The sequence below is a fragment of the Bufo gargarizans genome, chromosome 2 (genome assembly GCF_014858855.1).
Source record: "Bufo gargarizans isolate SCDJY-AF-19 chromosome 2, ASM1485885v1, whole genome shotgun sequence".
Classification (NCBI taxonomy): domain Eukaryota; kingdom Metazoa; phylum Chordata; class Amphibia; order Anura; family Bufonidae; genus Bufo; species Bufo gargarizans.
Genome location: NC_058081.1, coordinates 143,122,989 through 143,141,934, shown reverse-complemented (window position 1 = coordinate 143,141,934; position 18,946 = coordinate 143,122,989). Strand labels below are relative to the sequence as shown.

At 41.1% G+C, this 18,946-nt stretch overlaps 1 protein-coding gene across 1 annotated transcript in view; it reads left to right on the top strand.

The window, feature by feature from the left end:
* The window catches only part of CKMT1A (creatine kinase, mitochondrial 1A), a 51,194-nt gene that overhangs the window by 9,095 nt on the left and 23,153 nt on the right, over positions 1-18,946 (top strand). Inside the window, exon 2 of the mRNA XM_044283246.1 lies at positions 14,673-14,875. Within this exon, the coding sequence (XP_044139181.1) occupies positions 14,724-14,875 (152 nt within the window). The 5' untranslated portion in view covers positions 14,673-14,723. The remainder of the gene's footprint in view (positions 1-14,672; positions 14,876-18,946) is intronic.

The following is an 18,946-nucleotide window of genomic DNA, read 5'->3' as shown; positions in this document are numbered from 1 at the left end:
ATAAAGATAGTCATGTTAGACACTTCCCGCGTCAATACAGATGGCCAGATAAAAAAATTTTCAACTCTACCCACAAGTGTTCGATTGGGTTGAGGTCTGGGGACTGTGGGGACCAATCCAGCACTTCTACTTCATTTTCATTGAACCATTTTTTCGCCAATCTCGACATATGCTTCGGGTCGTTGTTCTGCTGGAACACTATGTAGTCTTTTTCATACCCAAAGTACTGGAGTGTACGAAGTAACTTGTCTTGTAGGATACTCACATATAGCTCAGCATTGAGACCACCATCGATCCTTGTTAAATATCCAACGCATTTGGCTGTGAAACAACCCCGTATCATCAGGCTTCCTCCACCAAACTGCAGTTTGGCAATTTTCTTGGTCGAGATACCGCTATCAATGAGATGGATGATGTTGTTTCTCTTTTACTGCTCCTCCATTCGAACCAATGACCTTTCACTTTGGAATCAACCTAATAACACACTGAGCTAGTAATTTGTAGTATACAATAAAAAAAATAAAAAAAAAAAAAATCCACCACCACAAGCAAAACAGTAACAATGCAGTTACATGACCAAGAATCTGCATAACTAATCATATGTTAATTAGTTGCAAGGCCAATTTTATGTATGCGATAGCCAAGACGATTGTCTATAAAATTATGTTAGTCTCACATTCCAAGCTGTAGTGGATGGTGAGATATGGAGCCTAAAAGTCAAAAGTTCAAAACATTGTTACCCTTTTACCAGTGTAGATCATGGTGCCCAATAAACATGACACCAGTGGCCTAGGAAGAGGCCACAGTGGCCTTATTAAACAGCTAATTTGTGGGGGTGTCAAGAGTGGGGGTCTGACTCCCAACACCCGCACAAATCAGCTGTTTGAAGAGGCTGCTGTGAGGCCACATTCATTGGTCACATGACCTATGTGTAGCTCAGTCCCTGAGGATAAGGCAATCAATATGGAACGCCCAGAAGCCCCCTTAAAAGTTTATTTTTTTCCATCTCAGCCGCTCATGGATCAAAATAACCATTGCAAGCACCACCCAGAGTTATGTGAACAGCCAAGCAACTGTGGTATAGCAGGGAATGGGAGCTGCCAGTAATTTTACAGCACTGAACACAGGACAGGTTTTGTGTGTACTAATAGGACAGAGGTCATTTTGTTTCTCCTAATCTTTGCTCCCTAGCCAAAATGAGCCATTATAACTAATGAAATGTATTTGGGAATATATTTATAATAAAGTAATATTTAAGTATTTTCATTTTCTTAATTCCCGGAGAACCCCTTTAACCACTCTTTGGTACAACGACTTGTGGGCTTAGGGTCATTGTCTTGCTGCATGACGCACATTCCATTGAGATGCTGCACAAAAACAGATGTCTTGACACCTTTCTTTAAAATTTGCTAGTATAATTCAAAATTAATTGTTCAATGGTGGCCAGCCATCCTGGCCCAGATACATAAAAACAGGCCCAAACAATGATACTACCACCACCGTGTTTCACAGATGGGATAAGTTTTTATGCTGGAAAGCAGTGTTTTCCTTTCTCCAAACATAACACCTCTCATTTAACCCCTTCGCTACCAGCGCCATACATGGCACTGGAGTGATGGGCAAACATGGCGCCTACGCGCACGTGTTTCAAACAGCAGAGACAAGGTTAGAGATGAGCGAATCGAATCCCACGAAGTGGAATTTGATCCGAATTTCATGATCAATACGATTCGCCTAGAAGCCGAATTTCCTCGTGCTTCGTGTCAGCGAATCGATTTAACCTGAAATAGTATAAAAAACAAAAAAATTCTAACTTACGGTACCTCCTCCATTTGCTTGCGACCAGCTGCCAGCCTCCATCTTGCTTGAAGATCTCGGCCAGCCATTGTGATGACGGCACAGGATTTCGGCACAGGATTTCGGCCAAGATCTTCAAGCAAGATGGCGGCAGCCGGGCCGTTGCGAGCAAATGGAGGCGGTAAGTTTGATACAAAAAAAACCTCAGATGCCGCAATTATGTATGAACGCGGCATCTGAGGGGTACAATGACAGGGGCGGCGCTATCCCAGTGAAATTCGCTCATCTCTAGCGGTATTTAAAGCCTTTAGATGCCGTGATCAATTGAGATCATGGCATCTAAAGTGTGAAAAAAGGTTTCTTACTGGCATCCTCTGCGTCTAATGAGGATGATGCCGGTAATTGATTAAAATGTGCTAGGTCTCACTGAAGAGACCCAGGGCATTTAATATGCAATTCTTATTTTGGTGGCAGGCCAACATAAGAAATTCTGACCACTAAATGTATGTAAACAATCCATGAATGTTCAGAATTAAAAACTAAAAATTGGATTTTGTAGGCTTAAATACGAGCTTCAAAATCATAACAAAAAGTAAAAAAAACTTTAAAAATATATATAAAAATACAAAAATCTAAAAGTTTAATCACCTCCCTTTCTGTAGAATAAAAATATAAATACATAAATAACAAAAAATATAAACATCATGGGTATCACCGTGACCGAAAATGCCCGTACTATTAAAATATAAAGTGGCAAATGACATAATGGGAAAAAGGGTGAAAATTGCAAATTTGCAATTTTTTCATCCTTTCTCTTACCCAAAAAAATGTAATAAAATGTGATCAAAAAGTCACACACACTCCAAAATGGTGTCAATAAAAACTAGCCCCCACACAGCTCAGTAGATATAGAAAAGTTATGGGAGTCAGAATATGGTGATATAAAATAAAAATTCAAGTTTACATTTAGTACACTAGTTAAACATGAAAAACCTACACATATGTGGTATCGTTGTAATCATACTGACCCAGAGAATGAAGGGCATAAGTCAGTTTTTCCGCAAACGGAACACCGTAGGAACAAAACACATAAAACGGTGGTGGAATTGCATTTTTTTTTACAATTCTTCCCCGCTTCCCGCTACATTGTATGCCATATTAAATGGTGGCATTAGAAAGTACAACTTGTCCTGCAAATAATAAGCCATCATACAGCTATTTAAACCGACAAATAAAAAAGTTATGGCTCAAGGAAGATAGGGAAGAAAAATGAAAATGCATAAACAAAAAAACCTCTGGTATCCTAAGGGTTAAACCATAAACTTCTATTGGTCTAATCCATCCCAAAAACATTGTTTGAATAGCTTTCTGGCTTATCCAGGTAATTTTAGCAAACTGCAGATAGGCAGTAATGTTCTTTTTGTAGAGCAGTGGCTTTCTCTTAGCATGCATACCATTGTTGTTCAGTATCCTTCTGATGCACTCCTTTGTGACCCTGTGGACTATCAATGCCTTGCTTTTTGCATGATTTTGTTTGGTCAACCACACCGGAAAGGATAATATCTGTCCTTAATTTCCTCCACTTGTGCACAATCTGACTGTGAATTGGTGGAGTCCAAACTCTTTATAGATGGTTTTGTAACCTTTTCAGTCTATCTGATTAATAACTCTTCTTCTGAGATCCTCAGAAATGGCCTTCACTCGTGCCATGATACTCTTCCACAAACATGTCTTGTGAAGACTTTAATAGATCCCTTTTCTTTAATTAAAACAGGTCAACCACTCACACCTGATTGTCATTCCATTGATTGAAGACACCTAAAGATTCACATACTTTTACTTTTTATAGACATATGATATTGGATCATTGGGGGTCTTTTTTTTTCTTATTTTCCTTCTCTAAAACTTAGGTGCATCTTATGGGAAAGTGTGTCTGGTTGAAAAATACAGTACTTTGGCAACTGGTTCTGGATATACACTTTAATACCCTTGGGCTCTTTATAAGTTCATAGTTGCCAACACTCCTGAATTTGCAGTGACTGTCCCTTATTTAAGTCCTGCCCATAAACAGGACTCCTACATTGTTTGGGGGAATTCCCAGGGGCAGGGTCTTCTTGTTTTCAATTTACTAACTGCAATGTTGGTAAGTATGCAAGATGAAATTGTAGTATGGATGTATGCATAATACCCTATTCATTAATCCAGGTTTTCAGTATTGGGTTAAAAAATGTTGGGATGATTAACCGGTATAAAAAAAATTTTCTCTGTTCTTTGGCTATTTTTTAGCTTATCCCAATTAGGGCAGTACTGTGATCTGTGACTACAACTTACATACAGTGCCTACAGGGAGTCTGAAGTAGTTTGAGACACACCTCCTGTCTAATCATTGCCCCCCCCCCCCATCATAGCTCTGCCTCCTCAGATTGGCTGCTGTGTATAAACACAAATCTATTATCTATCTATCTAGGAAATTATGTGCATATTTTAACAGGATCCATTTCCTAAGAGTTCATGTTCGTTCAGTTTTTTTTTTTTTTTTGCGTATGGTATGCAAAACCATTCATTTCAATGGGTCCACAAAAAAAACAGAAGTTACTACGTGTGCATTTCATTTTCGTATGTACGTTCTGCAAAAAATGAGAACATGTTATAACAGCGGCTGATGTGCGCCACTGTTCCCCTGCTTACCGCCGTGGTCCCGGGCGCCATGTTCAGTGGTGATCTACTGCCAGTGTTTCCTTTCAGCCCTGGCCACAGCATGCTTGCTGCTTGTTTCCTGCAGCATTTCCTTAAAGGCCGGCTCGTGTAACTTACTGTGCTTTATGGGTTCGATCATGTGACCTCGCTGACCAATCCTAGCCCTCTTGCACATATTTAAGTGGCTCACCCCTCTTCCCAGATGCCTCAGTGTCAAGGTCCTTGTGTCCTGCTAAGGTTCCTGATATCTGCTTGTGTTTCTGACTCGTATTTGTATTCCTGGACTCGGCTACCTGTTTGATCCCTGTCTACTTGCCTTGACTCTCCTGTTGCCGATCCGGATTGCTTGACCAATACCTGTGCCGCCTGCTCTGACCTGTTGCCTGTTTGACTTCACCTCTGCCTCATACTTCGGTCCTGCACTGTTGCTCCTGGTTACAACTCAGCCTGCTGACAACGCCTGTTTTTCTGGTACCTTGCTCAGGTACCTCTTGGTCTGCCTGGACCAGCTGCCTCGTGTGCCTATCCTCCTCAAGAGGTAGCGACCTGGTGTTCCCTCCACTCGGGAAAGTCTATCCCCACCATCAGGGGTACTATGAAGATCAAGGGGTTCACTTAGACAATTCCCTTAGAAGAGGTAGGACACATGGCACAGTGGGTGCACACCTGCTGGTTCGTAACACATGTCCTATTATAGTTTGAATTACGGACAAGGAAAGTACTGTTCTATTAGAGGCCAGCTGTCCCATTTTGCAAAATTTAGAATGCAAACGGACGTCATCCGTATTTTTTGCAGATCTGTTTTTTGCAGACCGCAAAATACATACGGTCGTGTAATAAGCACTAAAAGCCTTAAAAGCCAGATGATCTTTGCCCATGTTACTAGTGAGGCTGTATTTATGGAAACATGAGAATCTTGATGCACACGTAGATACGACCTTATTACTTTATTGATTTAGATTGAGTCAGAATCTATAAAGATAACAACTACAATAATGACGTATTGCGACATTTGAAGTAAGCCCTCAGATATGTAGATCTTGGCTTCACCACGATAAAATATTAACTTATTAAGTTTGTATATGTCTAATGTTATCACCTAGAATTTTGATTCCATATTTTTTGCTTTGATGTGTTTGGATCCTTTTGCATTTTGTGTTTTTACAAGGGGCAGAGCCATATAGAGGTACAGAAATAATGCACACATTATCCTTGAAATAAGATATGCTGCTTTGTTTGGATAAATTTACTAATAAAAAGACCAAAAAATGTATTATGTAATATTTAGCTTATCGTCAGTCTGCATTAGCTTGCTTTGCGCCAAATTTATCAAATGGCACACAAGGAGGGGAGGATTTATCAAAATTGGTGTAAAGGAAAACTGGATTAATTGCCCATAACAACCAAATTACATCTTTCATTTCAGAGGCTGATTGCTATGGGCATATAAGCCAGTTTCCTTTTACATTGGTTTTGATTACCCCCCCCCCCCCCCCATTATTTATTAAATTCAGTGCTTCTTTAAACCTAACACTTTTATCTAGAAATGATACTCCAGTTATTTTATTTTCTAAAACCACCCAACTACTGGAGCAAGTTTGAAACTTTTTTAAAAAGTTGCATGATAAATCTGAAGTGAAAGTAATTAACTATGCCCAATTTCCCAGGAGATAAGTTCCTGCCAGAGATACCTGGCAAACAGTTTTCTCCTTACTCACCACTGACAGCGCATATACACTTGGCTGAGCTGAGTGTGTATGGGGGAATCGGGAGATACCGCTATTGAAAGCGTGTGGGCACGGTAGACACTTTTACTGTCTCTTTAAGTAGCAACAGCTTACAAAAGATGTCTTTTCCACTTTACAGACCATGGCAGTTCTCCTCATGGCACCCCCTACATACTCTGCATTTTCAAAAATTACTTGAGTAACCCTGTCATATGCATTACTGATATACTCCTCAGTAATTTGGCATAATGCATTCGCTTAACAGTTTATCAGTTCAGCTAGTGGGACTGAAGACTATAACAGGTTAGCAAAAAGTTAACTAAAGAATATGTGGTTTTCTTTCAAGAGTGGAAATGCTATTTCCAACAGTTGCTTAACCCCTTAATTCATAATCACGTACATGATCAGCGTTAAGTGGTTGTATGGAGTAGGCTCATGCGCTGATCTCGCTCCATGGATAGAGGTTGCCGGCTGTATAATACAGCTGATACCCGCCGGCAGTGACAAGGATTTGCAGTTATGCAGATTCTGGTCATTTAACACCTCAGATGCTGCTGTCAGTATCACCACCGTGGCATCTGTGGGGTTAGACAGAGGGAGGCACAGCTTCACAGGCAGCATGTCAGAATCACATTCTGCCCATTCTACTGCAGTCTATGGTACAAGCGATCAGAAGATTGCATGTACAAGTCCCCTAAGGGGACTAAAATGACAACAAAAACAAGTAAAAAAAATTAATAATGATATTAAAAATTAAAATCACCTCTTTCCTAATTTTACATCTAAAAATAAATAAACAAACAAAACAGACATCGCCAGTTCCCAAAATTTCGGAACTATTGAAATCTAACAACTTTACTAGGAGGAGAATCCCATAACAGAATACATGAAGAAAAATGCGCAAGTCACTTTTGTCCCCCCCAAAAAAATTCATAAAATGTTATCAAAAAGTTATATGTACCCCAAAATGATTCCACTAAAAACTACAGTTCACCCCACAAAAAAAGAAGCCGTCACAGAGCTCTATAGAGAGAAATATAAAAAAGTTATGATTGACGCAAAAAAATGTTGACGCAAAAAATCTTGACGCACATATAAAAAAGTTAAATGTGATAAATACTGACCCTCAGAATATGGCTGTCATGTCGCTTTTAGGACATAGTGAACAACATAATAATAAAACCTCAAAAATAATGACAAAATTGTCTGTGGGGAAGGGGGGGGTTCAGTTTCTCCTCACAAATAATTTTTCAATACAAGATATGGTAAATTAAATGGGGCCATTAACCTCTTAACGACCCTCGAAGCACTAGTACGTCATGGCGGCAAGTGACTTAAAGACCTTTGACGTACTAGTCATGCTTTGACCATCTTTAACGTACTAGTCGTGCATCATGCTGATTGGGCGGGCACCAGAGTTGTGCACACCCGATCAATTAAACATTTTTGGTAAATTTGGGATTTTTATAAATAAAGGTGAAATATATTGACTCAAATTTACCACTGTCATGAAGCACAGTGTGTCACGAGAATCTCACAATGGCTTGGATAAGTAAAAGCGTTTCAAAGTTATTACCACATAAAGTGACACGTCAGATTTCCAAAATTTGGCCTGGTCCTTAAAGTATAACTGTCATATATATATTTTTGGGAGTATTGGATTGTGGTGATTAATATCTCCTTGGTGGCCCTATTTCAACTTTTCACTGTGTATCCAATTACCCCTTAATTCCACAGTTTTGTTCCCTGTAGTGCCTACTTTTGCCTGTGCTTAAAATATGGTTGCTAGGCATGGTCCGTCTCTCTGTTGAAGGACGAAGGATGCAGAAGCACGCAGCGTGCAAGGTCACATTACTGACAGCCAGGGACTGTAAGTAAATGATTAAAGCCAGGTCCTCCCCAGCAGCTGATAACAGTGCCCGGGCTGTGTGCACTTCTCCCTGTCCCTGCGCTTGGCAGACGCTCCCTCACTCAGCAGAGCTGGAGAAGGCAGAGTTGAAGCAGCTCAGACCAGGGAAAGGAGATCTGCCGTCTGCTCAGTGTATAAATGAAAGCAACATGTGGTAAGAGAACCCCTTTGTGCTGCAGGAGATTAACCCTTTAGGGGGAGGGCTCTGGTTACTGACACTTTTGGGGGGCTATTGTTGCTGGCTAGTAAGGGCAGGAGGGATTAGCCTCAGGGTGAGGGCAGTGGCGGCCATCTTAACTGAATAGTGAAATTGCAGTTTTATGCAGACTGGTTGCTAAGGGCTGAATCTTATTAAATATGGGGTAAGTCAGTCTAATAGTAACTGATTCTGGAATATCATGTTATTAGTAACTATATATATGAAAATTGAAATTAGGGTCTAAGTGTGACAGTTATCCTTTAAGGTTAAAAATGGCTGTATCCTGAAGGGGTTAAAAAAAATACAACTTGTCTCATAAAAATTAGGCTTGTGGGTGAAATTTCAGGATCAACCTAAAATGCACTGTAAGGGCTCATGCACACGACTGTATGTATTTTGCGGTCCGCAAAAAATACGGATGGCGTCTGTGTTCATTCCGTGTTTTGCAAAACGGAACAGCTGGCCCCTAAAAGAACATTATTATCCTTGTCTGTAATGTGGACAATAATAGGGAAGTTGTTTTTTTTTTGTTGCTAAAACGGATATGGAAACGGAATGCACACGGAGTAACTTCCTTTTTTTTTTTTTTTTTGCAGACCCATTGAAATAATTTTGAGTCCGCGTACGGTCCGCAAAAAATAATAAAAAATTGCGGCCACGGAAAGAAAATGCGTTCATGTGCATGAGCCCTAACCTTTACAGGTGAACTTAGGCCTCTTTTACACGAACGATACGGATTGTGTCAGGATGCGTTCAGGATGTGTTCAGTGAAACTTGCACCATTTCACAAGCAAGTTCGGTCAGTTTTGTCTGCAATTGCATTCAGTGTTTCAGTTCTTTCCTCGCAGGTACAATCAGTTTTGATGCGTTTTTCACGTGCATGATTGCATCCGGATGCTGTGTGTTTTTTAATGAGGCACCGTTCACTTCTATGGGGCCAGGGCTGCGTGAAAAACCCAGAATATAGAACATGCTGCGATTTTCACATGCATGCTAATGTACACAGACCCATTGAAATTAATGGGTCAGGATTCAGTATGTGTGCTATGCGTTCACACATTGCACGAGCACAGAAAACGTGTGAAAGGGGCTTTGATGTGACCTTCTCTAAACTTTTGAATGCACATTTCCAACTGTTTAGTGTTTCAGTACTTTTTGAACAACTTGCTGTTCTCTAACAAGGAGCTGAACGGCAACATTCTCTACAGGTGTTTGATCCATGAATTCATGAAAATTTTCTGGTTCAATTAGGATTGTTATTCAAACAGTCCTCCTCATAATGCTGTTCACATTTTGACATTATGAGATCAAGACGACACCTAACAATTGATCAACAGTACCTCGCCATTGTGAGGCTCCAAGCAGGATGTTCTCCGACGAAAATGGTCATTGAGCTTAGAGTGTCACAGAGTGTCATCAACAGGTTGCAAAATAGATGCAGAAACAGTGGAAGAGTCACAGAAAGGCATAGAAGTGGACATATTTTGGCCACATCCCAAACTGATGACAGCTTCATTGTGAACAATGCCTTGTGGAACCGAATGATGAATGCCACACAACTCCAGGCTCATTTAAGGGAGGTGAGAGGCACCCAAGTATCACATCAGACCATTTGAAACCATTTACATCAAAGTAGTCTGCATGCTAGATGATCTACAAGGGTATCTGACCACAGTCCCCATGGTCTTGCATGGGCCAGGGAGCTCTTCAATGATGAAAGTCAATTCACGCTGAGCAGAAATGATGGCCACCAAAGATGTTGGAGATGTCATCAGCCATTGTTGTCACCAGACAAGCCTTTGGTGGTGGTGGTGTTACAGTGTCGGCAGGTGTGTCTAGTCAATACAGAACTGCCCTACACTTAGTGAAGGGTACAGTGACAAGCCCATACTACTTGAATAACATAATTCTGTACCCTAGAATTTCAATGACCTGAGGGCCGTTCTTCAAGAAGAGTGGGATGCCATACCTCAGCAGACAATAAGTCGACTTGTGAACACATGAGACGTTGTTGTCAAGCTGTAATTGATGCCGAAGGCCACATGGCAATCTTTTGAGACATTGACATTTTTTGTAGGGGTATACCCACCACCGTTGTTGGCTTTTGTTTCAATAAATTGTTTGAGATGAGGAAATCACCATTGCATGCTTCTACTTAAATGCCCTACTTTCATGATATAATATCACTGTAGTGTGAACTTTTAATGTTTTCCATAAATTTCACCCGAAAGCCAAATCTCCCTAACTTTTTGTGAGTATTGTATATGCGCTGGGCCAGCACACAGGATGCTTCCATGGGATAACTACATAATGGTGGAAACTATTGTGGCTATTACACCAACTTATTCACACTGTATGTGTGTGTTTACTTGGTTGTCTATCTCTAGGTGATGTTGTCATGTTGTTAATAAAGTTAACTGTAAAAAATTTACAAACACAACACATACGGGAGACAGGGAGAACAATGTCAGATGTGCATCTACAGACACTGTAGTGAGGATACCCCTGTAAAATTTAGCTTTCATTCTGTCGCTTCTTTTAAATTGTCACTGCCAGATCTTGAATCCAGGACCGTCTGTATGGGAGACAAATAATGAAAACAAGGGTTTTTAAATTTTATTAGTAATTTAAAAAAAAAAATTATGGAGCAAAGTAGATTACAATAATCACAAAACAATCCATTATAAGAAGGGAACAGTTAAATAAACAACTGAAATAATGGAAGGGCCGTCTCCATCAAAGGATGTGCAGCATCGTCAGGCGCACTACTTGGGGTTTCTTAAAGTACATATTTGTTGTGACGCCAGTTGCAGTGAAGCAATAAGGGCACAGGGCCCTTTTTAGTGATCTGGTAGTTGATGGTACCCAGTTGTAGGAATGCGAGAGTGGTATAGGGTGGCCTAAATGTCACTTAATGGTGTTGCATGTGTCACGGTGCTCCTACATGGATATGCTGGAACCCCAGGCGTGGCTTTCCAAAGCGCCAAACGATTTACAGGCTTTGTCTTGGCATGTTGGCATGAACAGTAGCAGGCAAACTCCTCTCTGCTACATCAGTCGCTCTCTGACTCTGCTGTGCTGACAGGGTAACTGTAGAACTTAGCTTTAGCTATAGGCTATACTTTGTAATCTGGTCTGTCTCTAGCTTTGTCCAGGGAACTTTACTTCTGGTCTCTGAGGCTCTTTGCTTTGCTCTCCAGATCCAGCTGAAGGTGCTCAAGCTGGCCCAGACAGGGCTCGTCCAACAAGGACGGGCTCCTGCTCCCTTCCCCTAGCAGGGGGTAAGCTGAACTCACTCTAAACTAGGACTCCTCCCTCCCTGCAGCAAGTGGGGAAACACCCACCACACCACGGGGGGTGGGGGGATGGGGGGTTAGAATGGAAAGGAAAGCTCCATCCTATGTAAGATAGCTCTGACTTTTATGCTGCCACCTGCTGTTGAACCAGGCATATTACACTTAAACAGTTGCATAACAAGAAATATGAATACACACTTTGCAAGACCTAGAAATTAATACATAGGATGACATGTGGTTAACTATAGGAGACAGTAGCAAGGTGCAGAAGTGGTAATGCACCTCTGGGGCGTTACAGATGAAAACAGCCACCACCTGCCAAAAGACCGCACTGACTATGGGATTTGCTTTCCATTAGAATACCCAACATTTTACCAGACAAGAAAGTACAGCATGCTGCGCTACCCTGTGCCGTATTTTGACGGCATCTGCAATGGAAGCTCCTGGCAGGTCATCCAATACACATATGACCTCAGCCTAATCTATCCGTACAGCACAGATGCTCTCTGATTGTCACATATGGGGGTTATTCCAGATAAGTAGTGAGAAGAGGATCGCTCGCCCATCTGTTTCCCTCTGTGCCGAATTAGACCTTTCATTGACGCCACTATCTAGATATTTACCAGTATCTGGATCACAGCGTCAGATTAGTTGCACCAAACACACAGGCATCAGTAAAGTCTCCATGTTATTCTTGTCCATACTGAATCTTTAGTGTAAAACCTGTGGAGCACTTCTGTAGCGATAACCGTTACACCAGCAGCAATGGTGACTATCACTTAATTGGAAGATCTCATAGATTTCTGACAGATGGAGAAGATTTATGTCATGCAGTCATTTTCTCTCACTGACTGTTACCAGCGACCATGATATTTGTTAGTTTTACAGAACAGATCAGTATGACCAACCAAGGCAAACTGGGCTCCTGCAAAGGACTGCACTGTTCAGGGGCAGCAGTGAAATAGATGGAAGGATTAATTGTTCCTGGCTTTTTAGTTATTTATTTCTCCATCAAAGCTCATTCATTACACCTGTTCACACATGAGACCATTGCAGAATTTTACATTTAAGGGGTTGTGCAGTGGCTTAAGCTATTTTCACACTAGCGTTCAGAGATCTGGCAGGCCACTTTAGCAGGGAGCATCCTGCCAGAGCTCACTGGTTCCAGCATGCCTGACAGCTCCATTAACTACAATCCAGAGTTCCGGGTAAATGTGCCATGAATTGGCCGGACTAAAACTGCTGCGCTGATACATTAACAGTGCAGAAAAGTAACATCCTAAGGGAACCTGTCATCCGTATCGGGGGAAACATAGTTTACAAAATAGCCAGGCACAGGGAGTTGAGCCGAGCTAGGTGTGGAGAAGTCGAATCCATCACTGTGGCTGTGCTAGCAGACTACAAATAAAGAACCGAGTCCCGGTCACCAGAGAGGCCGACATTTTTTCCTATAGTGTGCAAGCACAGCCACAGCTGATGGATTGCAGGATGGTTGTAACCATAGAAATGAGCAATGTATAATTTAATGAAAAAATTTAATCAAGCCAGCAAAGGAAGCAATATAGGTAATAACAATACATTAGTAAGTGCCTTGTATTAACTTTCTCTACATGATAAATACCACTCTCTGAAGTGACAAAACCTCTTTAAAGGGAACCTGTCACCGGGATTTTGTGTATAGAGCTGAGGACATGGGTTTCTAGATGGCCGCTAGCACATCCGCAATATCCAGTCCCCATAGCTCTGTGTGCTTTTATTGTGTAAAAAAACGATTTGATACATATGGAAACTAACCTGAGATGAGTCCTGTCCCTGACTCCTCTCACATACAGGACTCATCCCAGGTTAATTTCCATATGTATCAAATCGTTTTTTTACACAATAAAAGCACAGAGAGCTATGGGGACTGGATATTGCGGATGTGCTAGCGGCCATCTAGAAACCCATGTCCTCAGCTCTATACACAAAGTCCCGGTGACAGGTTCCCTTTAAGGCTACGTTTTCATCTCTACTGTGAACTATCATATTGCTCATAGCCAGATAATGCGGTGAACCGCTGGATCCCCATTGACAGTAATGGGATTTGACAGAGATCTGACTGCTTTCCGGCATAAATGCCGGGTTTTGGCCAGACTAAAAGTCCTGCACGCACAACTTCTGGTCTGGCCAAGTTCCGTGGTTCAAGGCATTATCAGGCTATGGTGGATATGGTTCACAATGGAGATGTAAACGTAGCCTTAGGGCTCGTTCACACGAATGTGTGATGCCCGTTGCCGTATTGCGGACCGCATTTGCGGATCCGCAATACACGGGCACCGTTCCGTGGCCATTCTGCATCACGGATGCGGACCCATTCATTTTAATGGGTCCACAAATCCGGAGATGCAGAACGGAACACTACGCAAGCAATATGGAGTGCTTTCTGGGGTTCCATTCCATACTTCCGCACCACAAAAAGATAGAACTTGCTCTATCTTTTTGTGAATCGGAAGGATCGCGGACCCATTCAAGTGAATGGGTCTGCGATCCCCATGCGCCTGCTCCACGGACGGTGCCCGTACATTGCGGACCGCAATTTGCGCTGCACAGCACGGGCTTCACGAGCCCTGTGAACGAGCCCTTATACTGTGTGTAGCGTCCATTGTAAAGAGCCTGACATTGTTTTATGCCAACCATGGTTAGGACAGCATGATGACAGATTCCCTTCACCTACAACGCGATGATGCAGGGAATATAATTTTATAATGAATTATTAAATGCACTATAGAAATACTGCAGCGTTCTCCACGCGATGTGTATAATGGCTGTTACATGCTTTAAATGTCCCACCACATTGTGGAATCTCCCTATTGCATTATAGTCTGTGAGAGCGGAGGGGCAGGCCAGCTTTATGGTCTAAGGCAGGTCTGCTCTCACTGCATCTTGCTGTAATCTCTTCTGTTGTGTTGAGCAGTTTCTATTCACATCACGTCCACCCCCACAGCCACTGCTCTCTTCTCTGTCATCTCTCACGTCCTCTCCATCTCTTGTTCTTGGTGTCTCCGCAGATCGTCCGGTCCCTTCTTCCATCACTATCCTAGAGCTCCAAGACTGCAAAAATGGCCAGCACCTTCACAAAAGTCTTGTTATCCAGGCACTCAGCTGGACTTCTGGCAATGGCTGGTGCTGGGTCACTAGCCGCTGGGTACCTCATGGGTAGAGAAGTAATCAGTGCCGATTCAGAAAAGAAAAGGAGGCTCTATCCAGCAAGGTAACTGCGAGGGTTTGTTTGGGCGTAGTACCTTGAAGAACATGTATGTATGTTGTATAGCTATGTATTATCTATTGTGATACTTACACATATGGTGAATACATATACAAAGGTGTATAAATGCATGTCGTAAAAAGAACTCACAATGGAATTACAGGTGAATTCAAATTTTAGGAATTGTTTTATATTTCTTTCTTTTAATAGTGTTTTTTGTTTAATAAATGCAGGATCCAATACATCTAAAAGGTGCATTCAGTTTAATTAGCTGTCACAGTGCTAGAGGCCCCACTGAACGCAGGGGGATGGGGTTTTTATTGATACATGCTGGGGGAAGGGATGCCAAGAGCTATTGAATTTATTAACAAAAATCTAATACAAAAATTTGAGCACCTTAAAAACAGAATCCCACCAAAACCATGAGGCATAAGCAATCCTTTTTAGCGCTAGTGTTTTAGCCTTTATAGTAACGGGCACAATGTTTTTTTTATTTTTTCAATTTGTTTTATGTCTGTGTTTGCTGATCAATACATTCCTTTAGACCGAGATGACATAAAATAATGTATCATTGCTGGTAATAGCCCTAGGGAAATGCTTACTCAATTCTGAGCAGCCGTGCACACGGTCTGGTACCTCTGCAGATAAGAGCTATCCATCTCCTGTGCTCTGCATCTTGCTGCATCTCAGGGACACGGCAAAGGGAATCAACACCCTTTACTCCATAACCAGTAATAAAATGTGTTCTATGTTTTTCCTAAGAGGCACTATAGGCAAATTTTGCCCTTTTTACATTAATGAGCATTTGCACAATTTATATTTTTGTTGGAAATACAGAGAAATATAGTCCTTGTTATTTCTTCCAGGTTTGCAGAATACTGGGTTTTGCACGTATAGCGCATGTATACTGCACACATCAGCGATTTCATGTACTGTTTGATCTGCCTCCTATAGGATTGTTAATCGCCATTATTAAACAGTTGTTAGGGAACGTGCCTTGTTCCTTATACTGTGTTTCTAGATCATTATGCTACATATGCTGACAATAAGCTGCCTGAAATTGTCATTGTGACCGTGGCTGTATTCATACAAAGCTTTAAGCAGGCAAAGCTTAATAACGCTGAGCCAGCAAGCTTCTTATGGAGTTCACCACCTTATCCTATTTTCTGCCACATGGTAAGGCATTGAGGCCCCCTGAGAGAACAAGCATACCTTATATTAACTTGTGAGGTAGACTCTATAGTGATGTCTGGTGAGACGGTAATCATAAAATGAAAAGGAGTGCTTTATTACATCCTATAATCAATAATCAGCATCCATTGATATTAATATTTTCCCTATGCTGTACTTTCCATAGTGTTCCCCCAGAAACATTCTTGTGTGGATTAGTCAACGGTGCATGTTTCCTGCCATAAGGAGAGGGGGATAAGCTCTGGCGGTATTTATCTCCTGGGGAAAAGCGGATCGGGCATGCTATAATCCAACATGCCTGATCCTTCTAACAGTGGGGATGCCCCAATACACATTGAAATTATTGACTGATCCCTCCCACACGAAAACCAACTTTAGTATCTGTCCAGGTGTAACGTGAAGGTTTTGGACCCCAATGCAAAATCTGTAAAATAACTTTCCACTTAGTTGAGGGGAAGATCAGAACCAATGTCAAGATTTTTTTTTTTATATAAGAGTAGTTGAAGCTCGGAACAAACTCCCGGCAAATGTGGTTGGGAAATCATCAGTAATTAAAATAAACATTAATGGGATATACACAGGTCTATACTAAGACAACTACGGTAATAATATAAGGGCAGACTAGATGGACCAGGGCGTCTTTTTCTGCCCTCAATTTCTGTTTCTATGTTCCCTTTCATATATGATACTGGTATCTTATGTGGCAGAGGGGCCTTTAGGTTCACTCAGGCACCAAGGCCCAAGGTTCGGGTGCTACTACTTCACCCCCTATAGCTATACCCCCTGGTATCAGTGCATGCTGTATAAAATAGCATAATAACACCTGTGAGAGAGAATTGGAAAATGTAATGAGAAAATGTGTTATTGCTGTGACTTACCAAAGCAAGAAAATCCAGAACATTCAGGAACGGTGCATTATTTACAGTCTGATGTAGATAACTGGACATTAGGTTAGCCATAGACATAGGCAGGCACTATTAATAGAAAAGGGGCTCCAGCCAACAAGTAAAGTAGGCCGTCTTCTTCTACTTGACTGTTTTTAGAATTTCAGCCTACAAAATACTGTCGTATAGTGCTAAGATAATACTGCCATAAAATAACCTTTGGTGACCCCTAATAAACATAGGCCCTGGGCCCTGCACGATCAGGTCAGTTATATGTGCATGTTATTTAACCCCTTTCCACTGCATGCATTTTGTATGTTAGTGACCAAGTAGTTTTTTTTTTCATTTTTTTATTCTCCCCTTCCAAGAGCTATAACTTTTCTATCGATGTAGCAGTATGAGGGCTTTTTTTTTTTTTTTTTTTGCGGGACAAGTTGTAGTTTTTAATGGCCTTAGTCTGGAGTACACGTAATTTACTGCCACTGAGTTTTCATGTTATACATTTTGCGGCATTCATTTTTTAGCATAAATAACTTTATTCTCTGAGTCAATACAATTGCAGTGATACCAAATACACACATTTATTATTTTTTTTTTACGTTTTACTACTTTCGCATCCAAAGACTCATAACTTTTTCATTTTTCTTTCTATTGAGCTCTGAGAGGGCTTGATTTTTGTGGGACAACATGTAGTTTCCATTGGTATCATTTTGGGGTACATAACCCTTTTTGATTGCTTTTTAATTAGCTTTTTTGCTTTTGTGGGCAAATAAGCAAGAAAAAGCAATTCTGGCATTTTTTATTTATTTATTTTTTCACGGGGTTTAAACCGAATAAATTACATGATAATTGTGTAGTGCAGGTCATTCCAAATGCGGCAATATCAAATATGTGGAGATTTTATTTTACTAGTTTTTTACATTGAAAAGCTTTTTTTCAATGGAAAAAGGTGTATTCTTTTATTTAATGAAAATGTTTTTTTTAAACTATTTTCTAGTCCCACAAGGGAATTTAATAGGTGATCTTTTGATCAGTTCTATAATGCATTGCATTGCTTATGCAATGTATTATTCTGTTAGTGCTACATTGACATCCACCGGATTGGTGCAGCCTGCTAGGAATACACTGTGGGCAGGCTTGGGGGCCTTCATTAGGCCTTAGGCTACCATGCCAAGATATTGGCACCCCCAATCTCATTCATGGGGTGCTGATGATCTGAGCCAATACATTCTAATACTGTACGGAGCACTTGTTCTGTTTAGTATTTAAACTGAGTTTTATGCAAATTGACTTCGGATGTTTCACCTGAAGTCGATTCGCTCATCCCTAATCCCAATCCAGGTGGACTGTTGAGCTGGATAACGTATTAGTGCAAATAAAAGGTTAATCACTTGATACTTGATCCCCATCTGCAATGGCTCCTCCACAGTGCGACTTGCAGTTTTTGCTGTGTAATGGGAGGTGTTTTATATTTCCTGCTGATCAATATTAACCACTTATAGTGCCCATAAGATCTTGGTCTCATTCCCTTCGTGTCCTGGTATTGATTGGTGCAGTGCACTAGGGTTTTTACAATATCACGAACCAAGGAATGAGGTCACTGTGACCATTGTATTAATAAGCAGATTAGGAACGGAGGATTCTGTGTCTGCCCTTTTTGTGCTTTCAGAAATGACAGTCGTCCAATCTTCTACATGATTTTTTTATATAAAATGCATCAAGTAAAGAAAGAACATACCTAGCTATCCACAGGTAATGGAGGTGCATACATGTCTCAATAGGGGGTCTTTACACATGAATATTGTCTGCTGTTTTTTTTGCTAGTAAAAAAATTCCAGAATAAAGCCTTAGGGCTCATGCACACAAACGTGTGCGCCCGTGCTGCGGACTGCCTTTTTACGGATGCGGACCCATTCACTTGATTAGGTCCGCTGCATTTTTGAAAAGAAGCCAGAAAGACCAAAAAAAAAAACACCTGTCTATCGTGCGTTTCATATTTCTT